A 15,804-nucleotide genomic window follows, 5' to 3' on the forward strand; every position below is an offset into this window, starting at 1 on the left:
TATAACTTGTGATTGACTCCTCAATTACCTTTGGCATGGCCATGCACTTCCATAATCTACAACATCGAGGGGCCCAGAGATATCTCTCCATAGGAGGGGCAAATCCCATCTTGATTATTCATATCTCACTACATGTTTCATAGCATACCCGAAAACTAGTTTTATAGCTACCCATTTACGGAGTAGCGTTTAGAAGTCCCTAAGTAAGCTACTACATATGTTGAGAACCATGATAATCTCAGGTCTAAGGATTCAACACCAACACTAAATGAGATCACTGATGACACAACACATATGGCTCTTGCAGTGTCTCATGTTGGGTCTATCCAACAACATGTTCACCAACATGTGTCCACATTATTAATTTGGAATCTCTATACCATGATCCATGAGACATGATCATCAATTAATACATGTGCTGATCATATAAACATATTTGTTCCATATATGATATTCGATCAGGGATCCTTTAGAAATAGTAACAAACAACATAAAGAGTCTCATGAAAGAATCACATATTCATTAACCAATAAGGAGTTATCTATTTCAAGAAACAATGTCGGATAAATATGTAAACATAGTATGTGATACAATCATCTCTATGATTGCCTCTAGGGCATATCACTAACTTCACTGTGCTGCTCATATTTGAGGTCTTGGAGAAGGGATTTGTGGCAAGAGGAGACCTGTAACATACCCAAATTTTAGGATGAAGAAATTTTCGTCAAATGAAAGGAAAGTTCTCCAATTTTGTGAACCAAAAATTTTCATTTAAAACTTAGGTGAAATTGATCTAACTCTTGCATGAATAAAATTTGAGGGCAAATCAAAACTTTTTCATTTATAACCTAGGACAAAAATGTAAACTTATTTGTAAGCATGCATACTCTCATAGGACATGTTTTGACTTGAGTCCTTCATATGCATTTGGATTTTCGATTTGCATTTCATAATAGGTCTCATGAATAATAATTAAAATCTAGACAATCAACTAAACCATTAAACCATTAGGGCCTAGTGCTAACTATTGGAAAATAATACATAGGAACCATAATACACCTTAAAATATATCAATAACGCCAATGTCTAGCCCCATAAAACTAATTAGGCCATCCATCTCAAGACAAGTCATGAACATGGAAGTGAACAAATAAATTAACTCATATAGGGTAAATTTTATCTGAATCATCTCTATAAGCATTCTCTTAATTTAATACTAGATTAAACTTATACATAAATAGGTAAGAAGCTTATGACATGTGTAAGGTAAACTGTAATTCTAACATATCAACATCACCCCAGGATAAGAACAGTCCAAATATAATTTTTATAAACATTTACATGCATTTAGAAAAGGGAAACACATATAAGAGATAAGTCTTGCTAATTTTCTAAAATAATTCGTGCAAGATAAAATCATGGGAAAATTCATGTAAGCTCTACTTAACATATACAACTCACTGTAATTTTGGTACAATTTAATAACTAAATTCGATACCTTAAATAAACAAGTCAAACCAGTCAAATAATAGATTAAATATAGTTCTTAATCGGCTAAAACCATACCTAACTAAAATGTACATTTAACTGCATGGAAGTGTATAGGGAAAATAATTTATTCAAATACTACATTAATTATCATGAATAAATATAATTTTTCCAGAATTTTTCTTCTCTGTTTAGGTCTCCTAAAAATCCAAACTAGTTTCCAAAGAGCCCATCTTCTCCTAATTTCTGTGAGTAATCCATCCATAATTCTTGAGTGCAACCAGAATATAAGTATCTTCATCTACCTCCAGTAAAATTCACATGAATTGATCTGTACCACAAATTAATATATGTATTAACAAACATGGAGAAGAGAAATAATCTTGAAAATCATCTAAAATCAATGTTCACTCAAGAATCAAGATCCTACCCTTAACCCTCTCCCCCACCTAGTTTACCACGACCTGGGCCCGCTTGGCAGCCACTTGGGCTGGCCCTCTCCCTGTCCAACTCCTTTAACCGACCAGCAGGCGTGAGAGAGGGAGGAGAGGCGTTCTGGGCGCGGCCGACGCGTGTACACGACGTGTCGCCGTCCTCAAAACGCCGAGCTCGCTTTCAACTCTTCCCAGCTGCATTGCCTCCTCTCCATTACCACTTCCGTGTAGACCAAATCGAGAGAGAGGGATCGCCTCGCCTCCGCCGCCCTCATCCTTGCCGCCGGCCGTGGAGACGACAACCGTCGTCGTCATCACTGTGCTGCGATCGTCTCCTTTTCTCTAGTGTTCCATCGCCTCCTCTCAATGCCGGTTCCATCCCCTCTAATCTCAGCCTCTATCATGCAGTGGTTTGGTGGGAACGCGACCTCGCCCGCGGGAGCTCCGGAGCGCACACAGTGCACCGCCGCCACGAGATCTCGTCGCCGATTCCGGTTGCTGTGGAGCAAATATAACTGAGACATCGCGCCATCGTTATCGTCTCATCACCACGACCAAAACCCCTCAAGAATCCCCAAGATTTATGCACCGTGGATGGAGATCGACTTCATCTTCCCCAACTCCGGCCGCCGAGCTTCATCTTCGATTTCTTCCTCTCCGGTGAGCCTCGCATCAATTCTTTGCTCGTACACCATCCCTGTGACCTCACTGACCTCATGGACACATATGCATGTCACTTCGATGAGTGGATCGAGCCGTCGCCGTTTTCGCGGAGTTGCGCACCGCTGACGGGACATCCTCTGCATCGTCGTCGCTGTCCAGGCCTACCCGTACCTCGTCCGAGCTTCGGTGAGTACCCTGCAGCCTATAGAACATACATGCATGCATCCCTTTGGGTACATCCAGTCTATAGCACGACATGCACAACCACCCGAAAACATCCTCTGCTCGGACTCACCGCTGGCGCTACTCCGATGTCCGCTATGCGAGAAATGTATAGGAATGGAATCGCAATAGCATGCCCTTCATTTTCTATTCTGGTCGCAACCCCAACGGAGTCACCATTTGTCGCCGACACCGGCGAGCAGAGGGCCAGAGGCCCATGGCTGCTTTGCTGCTTATCGAATGGAGAAGAAACAGGGACTTCATTTTGCGAATTTGAACAACTATAAGGTTCATTATGTAATGTTTCCACTCAATGACCTATAGACCTAGGACTGCGGGTTGATTTCCTGAAACGATAGGGGCCTTTTTCAATATTATCCTGAGACCGACAGGTGAACCCCATGAGTTTAAAAATCTGAAAATGTAAAAGATAATACTAAAATCCTTTACTTTTTAACAGGAAAACACCTAAACTTGTAAAATCCATATAAAATCAAATATAACTTATTTTGAGATGATTAAAATTTATTTTGGTTCACAAAACTATGAACTTTAATGTGGAAACATAAAACTTGGCACCCTCAGTAAAGACTTTGTCTCTAAAATTGGATAAGTCATACATAAAGCATACACAAACTTATAAAATTCATTTCACCTCATTTTAGAGAAAATTTAGTTTCAACAGATCCACCAACATGTTCTCTAAAAACAAAGTAAAATAAAACATATACACACTTTACATCAAATGTCTCTAAAACTATTATCTATAAAATAACTAGTTTTACATAAGCTGAACTTTACAAGTTTATATAAAATTCATCTTAGATCCTTTTTAGTAAACCCAAGTTCTGTAGAATCAACCAAACATATAATTCCATGTTACTCCCTCCATTCTAAAATATAAGGCATAACCACCCCTTACCCAAAGACCAAAAAATAATTATTCGATAATAATTATTTGGATCATCCTAATAAATACAATACATGCATCCAATAGAATTAGAGAGCATGAGAGTAGGATTTAAAAAAGTAATAATTTATTCGAGAAGTGGTCATAGTTAATTGTCTATATGCATACATATATTATATTATGGAATATTAAAAAAAGTGGTTGCGCCTTATATTATGGAATGGAGGGAGTATAAAATAAAATTATACACCTAATGTGTAATAAAAGCCTCTAAATATTTATGTAATTAATAACCAACATAGAGCAACCTTTAATTTGTAAAATTTGCAGAAAATTCATCTTTAGTCTAAATGAAGTAAATTCATCTTTAGTCTAAATGAAGTGAACCAAATTTCTATAAAACCAGCAAGTAATATACTTCAACCTAGTAGAGTGAAATATAACACCCTCTGTTCAGACCATAGCTCTAAACACATAATAGTAGTTAAACAATACATATGAATATGTATATATATGCATGGTAGCTCTAAATAAATCCAAATAAAACTTGTTAGACCAGTGGAGCCATAGTTCCATCCCCATCCACCAAAACTTAAACTTAGAAGAACATAGCTCATATAATAATAATTCCTAGGTTGATATTTATAAAGTCATCCATATAGAACCCCTCTAGATTATAAAATACGAACTAAAATAATAAAGGCCCTAAACTTGTGAACTAAGGATAGATTAGTTAACAAAATTATTTGCTTCATTTAAGCACACTCAAAGTAGAATAAGTTCTGGACTTCAAATACCAAAGGCATGTGCATATAGAACACTATACACCTATAACACGTTATAACTTGTAAAAATACATAAAGAATTTATATTAACTCCAAAAATTGTGAAACCAAATGTATTAGTCTTAGAAAACCCATATCTTCACTCAGCAAACATAAACTTAAGTAATTCCTAAACTTAATAAGAATCACCTTACAATAGCATTTCACAATAGTACCTAAGTAAATCATATACTATACCGATGAAACTTCTAAAATTCATAACTCTTAAATGAAATGAGATAAAATAGAAATTCTTTCACCTAAATTCATTTTAGATCAATACCAACCCACTGTGCACAAATCATGCATTTTAGAGCATTTTGGATTTTTCGCATATTTCGGTGTTTAAATTGTATAACGTGTACTTTGTATAGATGACTGCTTAATCGGTGAAGAAGTGATTTAGGTGCTGATATTTTCCAGTTACAATGTAAGTCCCACCTCCCACCTCCCTCTCTTTGATCACTTTGAACCTATGTTTTGAAGGTTATTGAAAATATTTGCAAATCTTGCATGTTGATTGTACACTAATAAATTAAAATTTTGTTAAACTTGTTAGACAAACTCCTATTATTTGCATTATCATCTTAACCCCACATATATCCATATCTCTCCTTCCTAACCTTAGGAACAATATGACTATACCACTTTATATATGAGTTTTGATGTTACTAGATTATAGGTTACTATAATGCTTAGCCATGCTTAGAATGATCTTCCTTGTCATTATGGGCTCATTACAAACATGAAAAATGATTTTGAAATAATCTGGACAAAACTTTAATACTTGTGATTTTGATAAATAAAATGATGTAAAACATGGATTTTAGGTTTGGGCCAAAAGTGGTGCACATATTGTGATTAGTTGTGTACTGATAGGGGGAGAGTGTGCCCAAACCGACCTAAGGATTTCACTCAATGTCAGTTCATTTCGTATACAGTACAACCACATGTGCTAGTATGGGATAGCCCAAGCTTAGTAAATTATTTATGGTTTAGCCTTACATTCTGGTAGGCCGGTGTGTATGAGTTCGGATAACTCAAAGGAACTTCCTATTTACCCCGACCGACGTGGTAGTTTAGGTGACTAAGTCTGTCCAATACAACGGTATTGTGCCACGTGGTGGGTTCCCGTTGTGTTCGTCACCACGGCATTAAGTTTAAGGCGTGGGCCCGCCACTTAACGGTTCTAGGTCATATAAAGTGTATGGCTTAGGATGGAGTGACACGTATCGTGCTGGTGTAAGGCTAAATCATGATTTTGGAAAAGCTTTGTTGCATGTAATAAATCGGGTACTTATGTATCGTGTGCCATGCTCTTGCATGATTATTATTTCGCATCATGTGGGTAAAGTGTAAACTCTACAGAGTAAAAACTAATCGATTAGCCATGCTCACGGTCATGAGCGCCGTGTGGATATGTGTTGAGTATAGACTTGTGTTTATTCTTCTAAATATTGAAATTTACTTTTAACTTGTGATGAGATTTGAGAATGATCTCCTTGCTGCCATGGATGACAATGAGGTGCATATTAATTTATACATGATTAATGCCTACTTTGATGCCCATATGGCAAATAAAACTTGCTTTATGCTAAAAAGAACCATATTATGCCTTCTTTGATTATATGCCTTACAAGTAGGGTGTTAGGCTTGTCTTGGTGCTTGCCAGTACATTATTTCTAATAATGTACTGACTCTTGCCGTTGAATTAACCTTTCGCTTGCAGGTTTTAGACTTAGTCTTTAAGTGATGCGGGTTTCGACTGCTTCTTCTAGGATCTGAACTTAATGGGGGTAAACCCCTAGTCGGTGTGCTTGTGGATTGGGTAGACAAGCTTCTGCTGTTCTATTATTTATTTGGCCGGTCAGCCAGTGTAACTAAAGTAGATGTAGTTTATAATCGCTTCCATCTTATTTGTGTTTGCTATGTATAACTCTGCTTAATATGAAAGTGTGAATCTAGTGCACATCCTGAAAATTAGATTCACATGAGTATGAGTTAAGAATATTTGAGATGTTGTAGATCTTTAGCCATTTTTGTCAAGTCCCCTGAATGTGTAACACATCTTGTCGCCACCTTCAAATGGTTTGACGGGCACATCTCAGGCTGAAGTTGACTGGCAGGCTAAAGGCCTAGCAATGTTTTAGCCAAGCAATGTCTAATATTCTTCTCTTGAGGCGTCGGATGTTTTATTATGTTTGTTTGATGACTTGAATTATTCCCTTCATCTCTCCAATATAATGGGAGGTCCGGAGAGCCTACGACAAGACCGGAGGTGCGGCGGAGTGCCAACGAGTGCAACTTAGTGAGGCGCAACCTGCCGGCTGGTGGCGGGGACATGTCATGTGAGGAGGTGTCGAGAGTCGGGAGGCGCTATGGCGGTGTCATTACGCGCTGGGGCGCGGGGATAGTGTGGCTGTGTGCGTGGAAGCGGAGATCGCGCGGGTGACGTGTCTCATTGTCGACGGGTACGTCGCCTACAACTGAAAGAATAAATAGCCGTAAATACGAACACCTATGTTAAATCTAAGATTTAAATCCAGGTGAGTTGATTTTACCATGAGAAACCTAACCAGCTATGGTCACTTCGCATTACTATTACTTTTTGGTTGTGGTGCTAAAAGAAATAGGTCTTGGACTTCGGATGGAGAGTATGTTTTTGAATCGCGCTATACGTCCGACCCCATCGTCCTACTCCTGTCCGACCTGCCTCATCAGCCAAATATGAGTCTGCTTCTTTCCATGTGGGCCAGAGCGAGTAGCAGCTAAGTGTTGGTCGGACACAAGTCATACATACAAGTTGTATTTATAGCAATTTCCTATGTTTTAAGTGGTAGCTAGAAGTACTTTTACTATGCACCGTTAGATTTTTAATTTGTTTTTAAATGTAAACACAATAAAAGCTCTCTTTGTTTTGCCCCGAAGCATCACATTTCTAAATGATCAATACACTGCCATTATAGCAAGTCACAGATAATTATTTTGAAGCTGTGAAAATCATTAATAAAGCTAGCGTGCTCACAAGTTTTTACGGAAGGAAGGTAAGATAGATTTTTTGGAGGTGAACATTATATAAACTTTGTGAAACCCCGCGTGTTGCTGCGAGAGTTTAAGTATGATAATAATAAATAAAAATAATATGTAAGACAACTAGACAACATAAAATTATATAAGTTAACGTCTTTTATGATAATTTAAATTTAAATGATATATAGAATGATGATTCAAATGTAAAAGTAAGCTGATATGACTTTATGAAAGAAGGAAAGTATTGAAATAGTTTGGATCGTAGATTAATCATCTAAAAACTAAAAACAATTATATGATATAACTGAATGATAGAAGAGAGAAATAACATCAAGTAAGTGAGGATGAAATATATAGGTACATAGCATATTATAAAAAATAATGAATATATATTGAAATATTGTGTAAATTATGTGGGATGATGATTTAACATGCTTGCATTTTAAAAGCTCTAAAATTTAATAAATTATAAAATTATAGATAATATAATATGTTTGCTTGAAGTTTAAATTTAATGATTGTTAGTGAATGATGATGTGACATCTTTATATGTTAAGCTTTAGGAGTTAGTGGGTTATAACTTTATAGTAAGAAAAGATTAAAAAGTATTGGATCATTAAGCAAACTTACATGCTCCCTCTGTCCCAAAATATAACAATATCTAGTCTCTAGAATTTGTCCCAAAATATAACAACTTCTACACCAATATTCTCTTCTCAACCAATCACAATCCTCCACCATTCAAATTTCTCACATATCTCTACTTCTCATCCAATCATAACCTTGTGCTATTCAATTCTACCTATTTTCTTAGTAACCGTGCCCAACTCTAAAAATGTTTATATTCTGGGATGGGGGGAGTATATATGTTTTAGAAAATATCCATAGATTTAATTAGTTATATCAATATTTTCTAGAGGTATAGACCATATATAGGTAGGTGCATGTGGGTTGATAACTAGCTAGTGGTGGTCAACTACATATGCGTACGTACGTGGGCATCCCAAATAAAAAACAATCATGTAAACTAGAAAACTGAACAGTTTTTCTAACCTATTGGAATGCATATTGGTCAAATTCTCCGTCTGGGAGAGTCTTCTGTTTTGAATCAACACATGCAGAATCGCGAACGAATATTTTCCGTACGATACTACGTACACGTGGTGAGCTGTTTAAATGCCACAAAGCAGGCGCTCCTTCCAGCCACTGCTTATCTCTTTCTCTCTCTCCCTTCTCTCCCTCAATTCTCCCCCTAAACAAATTTAACTAACTTTATTTTTTTTCTTACATTACTTATCCGATCTACGATCCAAAATTACATAACAAAGTAATTAATATTTAAAATAAAATCTTACACTGAATAACAAAGTAGATCGTAGATTATATTTCTGATAACAAAGTATATATAATTATGTCCATAATTAAAATATTTTCATATCATACATAAAATACAAAATTTTAAATTTTAAAATGTAAAAAAAAGAGTTAAAACATAAAAAAAGATCATGTGCAATATTTAAAAGTAAACTTAGGATACCACATGCCACATTAAAAAGGATTCACACAACCAAAAGCAATTAACTTACAATGTACAACATAAGACATTCACTTCTCGCATATAAAACATCAAATTTTAACGGTTCAAACATACTATATATTTATGTCAACAGAAAATAATTATGTGAGATCTTGTTATAAAAATGTAAGAGTAAAATTTTCACAAAAAAATGCTTCGGCTAAACTATCACATTTTTTTTAATCAACCCAAAACTACAATACAATAGATTTTGGATTAAAGATGGTGGATCAAAAAAAAACTCAGTTGAGCACCAAAATTCTCATAGAACAACAGATTTATGATTATATATCACAAAAATATAAATTTACTTAAAAAAATATCAGTAGTCTACAGGTTTAGAACCAACTAAATCACAAAATTACAGTGTTTATAACTCCAATATAGAAATATGATAGGAATTTGAACTCTAAAATATTGTAGTTTTGTGATAACCATTTTATTAAATATGTAGATTTACGAGCCTCTAGCTTAAATCTTTAGTTTCATGAAAAATTTGGTGTTGCAAAGTGATCGTAACTCAATTTGGTTAGGTTCCTGGTAGTGAAACCTGTCCATCTGGGTTTAAGTACTAGACTTGATACAAGTGTTCACATTTACGACAAATTACTCTTTAGCGTGGTAGGGGACATATCCATCAACAGATAGACGCATGTGTTGACTTTGTCAATTTCAAGATATCCCGATTTGTCGATACTCAAATTTAGCACTAGTTTAGACTTATAGGAAGTTAAAGCCAAATTTGAAAAATATCGAGACTTCCTAGCGAAGGTCGATCAACCGCCATTGTGTGGCTAGTTAGACCGGACAATTAACTGTGGTCAGACTGCAGGTATATATGTGGGTGGTCAGACTTTTAGCACATATAGTTCGAATCCAATTGGAGTTTCCTCATATTTCTTTCTTCGATCGTTGGGGTTTCCTTCACTGTAAAGCTTCTCAAACTTACTAGGACATGGACAAGAGTGATAGAGAGGCAAGATCATCCCTCCCATAAATATAAGGGCCAAGACCGATTGAAACAATAATCAATCAATTGTGAAAATCAATCTATTATTCGAAACCCTCAATATACTACATCTTCCCTCTTCTTGCTACCTATGTCAAATTGTATATAGTCTCCTCCAATCCCCGAATTGTTCATCGTCTGTCGTCTCTACAGCATTAGAGGACATCCTAGCTGGCCTACTGAGTCTAGGACAAATTGGTGTGCATTCATCCTAAATGGGGGTCCCTCCCAGATGTTCATTCGGCGGTATCTACCCACTCCCTATGGGCTCCGGGTGCCGCCATGGGCTCGCCATTCAGCCAAGACGGTTGTTAAGTCTTTGGAGGTGCTCATATATTAAGGCAGGATATACGCGTATATATGTTTATAGTGTTGAGTGTGCACATGTATATGGGTACCTACCACTGTATGGTGTTTAGCAAATAAAAAATAATATTAAATTTGTAGTTTTGAGATACATCATCATCAATCCGTAGTTTTGTAGTAGCTTGGTATAATTTGAGCGAACACAATGGTATAATTAGCTTTTATATCAAATACTCTTGTGTTTGACTTTTATAACACAATGGTATAATTTGAGTAAATGATATCAGAGAAAAAAAACATCTAAATTATGTTAATAACAGCTTCTCTTCATTCATGTAACATGCACTTTCACTCGTACTGCCACGAACGAAGACCGAGGGGAGAGAGGGGATGGGTACACATGTGTGTCGGTGCGTTTAGTCAATTGAGAATGGCGGCCACCGATCTAATTTTACGAGAAGATAAGGCGCGTGGCACAGACCATTTTAATTTCCACATATCCCTCGTAAAATATACACACCCAGTCAGAGCTCACAGTAGCGCATCCCACAAGTCACAGAATTATTATTAATCAAAACATTGGCTAGTGCAATTGCCCTTACCCCTCCTCTGCCTCCTATAAAACGGTACATTGTGGAGGCATGCAATACCACACCAAACTCACTCCCCAATTCATCACATATACCACATCCAATAACAAATAACATGAAGCTTACCATGAACAAGCTTTCCCTCGCCCTCGCCAGCTACCTCATCCTCTTCCTCGCCGCCGCGGCCACCGCCGCCACCACACGATGCACGTTCGAGATCGTCGTCAAGACCGACGGCCGGAGGAACGCCGGCACCGACGCCCGCGTCTCGCTGCAGGTGCGCGCCGCCAGGGGCCCGACGCTGACGGTCGCCAACCTGGAGTCGTGGGGCCAGATGGCCGCCGGCCACGACTACTTCGAGAAGGGGAACCTCGACCGGTTCAGGGGCGCCGGCGACTGCATGCCGTCGGAGCCCTGCAACATGGTGCTCACCTCCGACGGCTCTGGGAACAAGCCCGGGTGGTACGTGAGCTACGTGATGGTGACGCAGCTCGGGCAGGGGAGACTCCCGTCGATGACGCACCGGTGGGCGGTGGATCAGTGGCTGGCCATCGACGAGGCGCCGCACATGCTCACCGCCGAGCGGAGGGGCTGCGGCATTGGCGCGGCGGCACCATGATTGGTTGAACGATCCAGCTATAGCTCCATGTCAATCACCAGTGCTGTAGTAACCTAAATGAATAAATAAGTTGGGCACAGCTAGTGTATATGCTTTGCCTAGTGTAACGTGATGGAAATAAGTCAATTCAATCGGACTGAATTGCCGCAGTTTAATTTGTGCCATCTATTGACTGATCTTCTTTTGTTTTGGACCAGTTAAATTTAATTTCTTTTCACACTTTGGACCACACCAATTCTCTTGCTAATCATGTCTAACCATGCGTCCGCCAAAGAGAGATATGATTTGCCCACGGGTGATGGAGTTCATCGGCATATAGAGTCAATGTACTCGTGTTTGTTGATGTGCTCAAAAAAAGTGGTCTAGAGTTATCCAAATTATAAACAAAGATCAAAGACAAAATTATCTGGTACAAAGTGAAAAAAAGAAGAAGAGAGAACTGTGGTCGACCAATGTAAAATTAGCTCGAACTGTAATTTAGTCTAAATATGATCTATCATAGTATAATTTTGCAAGTGACAAGGTTTTTACATATATGAAATCGAATTATTATACACCAAGTTGGAGTAAAACAAAATGGGCCAAACACAAATACTAACAGGTTGCCAATGGGCCAAAGAACTTTGCAGGGCTATGGAGACGCAGCCATCACCAGCCCACCACGACATATTGGGTTGGAAAAAGTACACCGAAGGTCCCTCAACTTGTCATCATGATACAAAAGCTTCCTCGAACCGCAAAACCAGATACCGCGGGTCCCTTAACTATATAAAACTGGTCACAATAGGTCCCTCGGCGGTTTTAATTCCGGTTTTATCATACGTGGCTGCTGAGTCAACGTGGACCCCACATATCAGGATGCCACGTCAACACCTTTCTATTTCCCCTCTCCTCCTCTCCCTTCTCTGCTTCTCTTTCTCTGTGCAGGCAAGCCGACCGGAGGGGAGGAGGTCGGTGGGGCGCGCCCGCCGCACGCTCCACGAGGTGGGCCGCGGCGGCGGCGTCGTCGTCGCCGGCCGCGCCGTCTCCGCCCAGTTCGCCACCGCTGGCGCAGACCTGTCCTCTGGCGCCGCGGCGGCGGCGTCGGCGGCGGGGAGGCGGTGTACGTCACCAACGTCGCACCGGGCGCGAGCGCGGAGCGGCTGCGCGCCTTCTTCGCCGGGTTCGGGGAGCTCGAGGGCGGCCGTTCAGCTTCGACGCGTCTCCCGCGGGTGCGCGCTCTTTGTGTACCGCGCGGCGGAGGGCGCCAGCTCGACGCCGACTCCGCCGGAAGAGCAAACCACGCGCGCGGCCGCCGCTGCCGTGGCGTCACCGCTGCCGGCGCTAAACCTCACAAATAGAGGATTAATTGGGCAGATGTCTCCTCTTGGAAACCTAACATTCCTCAAATTTCTCTTTGTACCTGCAAATTCATTCACCGGAGAGATCCCTCAATCCTTTGGTAATATGCATCACCTGCAAATCATATACTTGAGCAATAACACATTGCAAAGAAGGATGCCTAATCTTGCAAACTGTTCCAACCTCAAGGTGCTATGGCTGAATGGAAACAATCTGGTAGGACAAATCCCTGCAGATTTGCCTCAACGCTTTCAAAGCTTGCAACTTTCAGTTAACAGTCTTACTGGACCCATCCCTGTTTCTGTTGCCAAAATTACAACGCTGAAAAGGTTTAGTTGTCTGTATAATAACATCGATGGCAGCATACCAAATGATTTTGCAAAGTTGCCTGGTTTAGTATACTTGCATCTGGGTGCAAAAATAATTGGCAGGTCAGTTTCCACAAGCTATCCTGAATCTTTCTACTCTTGTTTAACTTACCCTTGCTTCCAATCATCTAAGCGGAGAGCTACCATCCAATATCGGTAACTCTCTACCAGATCTCCAAAAGTTCCAATTGGGCGGCAACTTCTTTTATGGGCATATCCCAAATTCATTGACAAATGCTTCCAAGTTAAACCTGATCGATATAGTATCAATCAATAGTTTCACTGGGGTTGTGCCTAGATCCATTGGCAAACTTACCAAACTGTCTTGGTTAAATCTTGAGCTGAATAAATTCCATGCACATAGCCAGAAAGATCTGGAGTTTATGAACAGCTTAGCCAACTGCACTGAGCTACAAATGTCCTCCATATATGGTAATCGCTTTGAAGGCAATGTGCCAAATTCTTTTGGAAACCATTCCACTCAACGGCAGTACATACACTGATACACATGGGATTAAATCAGTTCTTAGGATCAATTCCTTCTGGTATAGCAAACATTCCCAACTTGATTGCTTTAGAATTGGGTGGTAATCTGTTTACAAATGTGATTCCACGCAGCGGCGGCGGCATGCGTGGTTTGCTCTTCCAGGCGGGGTAGGCGGCGAGCTGGCGCCCTCCGCCGCGCGGTACACGAAGAGCGCGCACCCGCGGGAGAATCCTGTCTCAGCGTCGAAGCCGAACGGGCCGCCCTCGAGCTCCCCGAACCCCGCGAAGAAGGCACGCAGCCGCTCCGCGCTCGCGCCCGGTGCAACGTTGGTCACGTACACCCGCCTCCCCGCCGCCGCCGCGGCGCCAGAGGACGGGTCTGCGCCAGCGGTACGTGGCGAACTGGACGGAGATGGCGCGGCCGGCGACGACGACGCCGCCGCCGCTGCGACCCACCTCGCGGAGCGCACGGTGGGCGCGCCCCACCGGCCTCCTCCCCTCCCGTCGGCTAGCCTGCGCAAAGAAGCAGAGAAGTGAGAGAGAAGGGAGAGAAGAGGGGAAATAGAAAGGTGTCGACGTGGCATCCTGACATGTGGGGTCCACATGGGTCCCACGCTGACTCAGCAGCCATGTAGGACAAAACCGGGATCAAAACCGCCGAGGGACCTATTGTGACCGGTTTTCTATAGCTAAGGGACCCTGGTTTTGCGGTTCAAGGACGTTTTTTATCCCGATGACAAGTTGAGGGTTGAGGGACCTTCAGTGTACTTTTTTTCTATTGGGTTCCGTCACGCAATTGTGTACGTGGCTTCGTGCGGCCCATCGATAATTTGCTTCCGATTTTTTTTTATTACGCACAACGAATTTGCTAACTCTATCCATTTGTCGTGTGATTTCTAAAAAAAATCACCTAGATTTTTTCTATCTTTAGATTTACATCCAACGAACTACAAAAGAAAATAAAAAAATGTATATTTATTTACATATTATTTTTATCAAAATTACAGTGCACTTACATGTCATATCAACTGAATTTACAAATGTAATTTTAGTTATATAAGACTGTAATTTTATATTTTAAAGAAAATAACAAATACATATTTACTTATACCAAAATTACAGTGGACTTATATGTCATATCAACTGAAATTACAAATATAATTTTAGTTATATAGGACTGTATTTTTATATTTTAAAGAAAATAACAAATACATATTTACTTACACATTATTTTTATCAAAATTACAGTGCGCTTACATGTCATATTAACTAAATTTACAAATGTAATTTTAGTTATATAGGATCGTAATTTTATATTTCACGACGACGAGAGGGACGGTGTCGCTCGCCGAGCAGCATTAGCCATATTGCTGGGTGACACAGGCCGTGAGCTGCCGCTCACATCGCAAGTGGTGCATAGCGGCCAAAAAAAATGTCAAATGCCATAAAAAAATCACACAGGAGATGGATAGCAAATCGAACCAAGAATGGGTCATACCTATGGATGACGATGGTTGGATTTGTAGGCCTTCTTTTCCCTTGTAAATGGGTGAGCACTTTGCCGTATTTTTCTTTTCTAAAACTTTTCTAAGAGGCATATCTTGATATCGATGAAGTCACCACAGGTGTTCAGGGTTTTTAATTTCGAAATTGGATTTTATGTCGGGGGACCGAAATTACTGGAAATTTCGGTAATTTCGTAAATTTCTGGCCGAAATTATTTGAAAATTTGACTGAATTTGAATGAATTTGAATAAAATTTGACCAAATTCATAAAAAATTACAAAAAACCAAAAATTTCGGGTGAGATTTGAGTATGCCGGTAGGGGGGCGAAATTACCAAAATTTTAGAAATTTCGAATCGAAATTTCAAACCCTACAGGTGCCTCCTATCCTATGAGTACCTCTAGAAGACTATCCGTGGGCACCTCCCTACCC

General features: G+C 40.0%; 1 protein-coding gene and 1 long non-coding RNA gene across 2 annotated transcripts; both read left to right on the forward strand.

Annotated features, from left to right (window-relative positions):
* Positions 1-2,115: 2,115 nt before the first annotated feature.
* LOC9269388 (uncharacterized) lies at positions 2,116-6,530 on the forward strand. Its single transcript, XR_001540433.3, has 4 exons — positions 2,116-2,241; positions 2,331-2,771; positions 4,916-4,971; positions 6,271-6,530. It is a non-coding gene; the product is annotated as an uncharacterized lncRNA (long non-coding RNA).
* Positions 6,531-11,113: 4,583 nt separating this feature from the next.
* Positions 11,114-11,847, forward strand: LOC4348446 (PLAT domain-containing protein 3). The gene has a single exon (XM_015758395.3). It carries the CDS (start codon positions 11,168-11,170, stop codon positions 11,669-11,671), a length of 504 nt encoding a protein of 167 aa, XP_015613881.1. The 5' UTR covers positions 11,114-11,167; the 3' UTR covers positions 11,672-11,847.
* The last annotated feature ends 3,957 nt before the right edge of the window (positions 11,848-15,804 follow it).

The sequence above is a fragment of the Oryza sativa genome, chromosome 10 (genome assembly GCF_034140825.1).
Source record: "Oryza sativa Japonica Group chromosome 10, ASM3414082v1".
NCBI classification, from domain to species: Eukaryota; Viridiplantae; Streptophyta; class Magnoliopsida; order Poales; family Poaceae; genus Oryza; species Oryza sativa.

Excerpts from the sequence above, each read along its gene's own strand:
- LOC4348446 (XM_015758395.3), top strand. The coding sequence starts at position 11,168 with ATGAAGCTTACCATGAACAAGCTTTCCCTCGCCCTCGCCAGCTACCTC.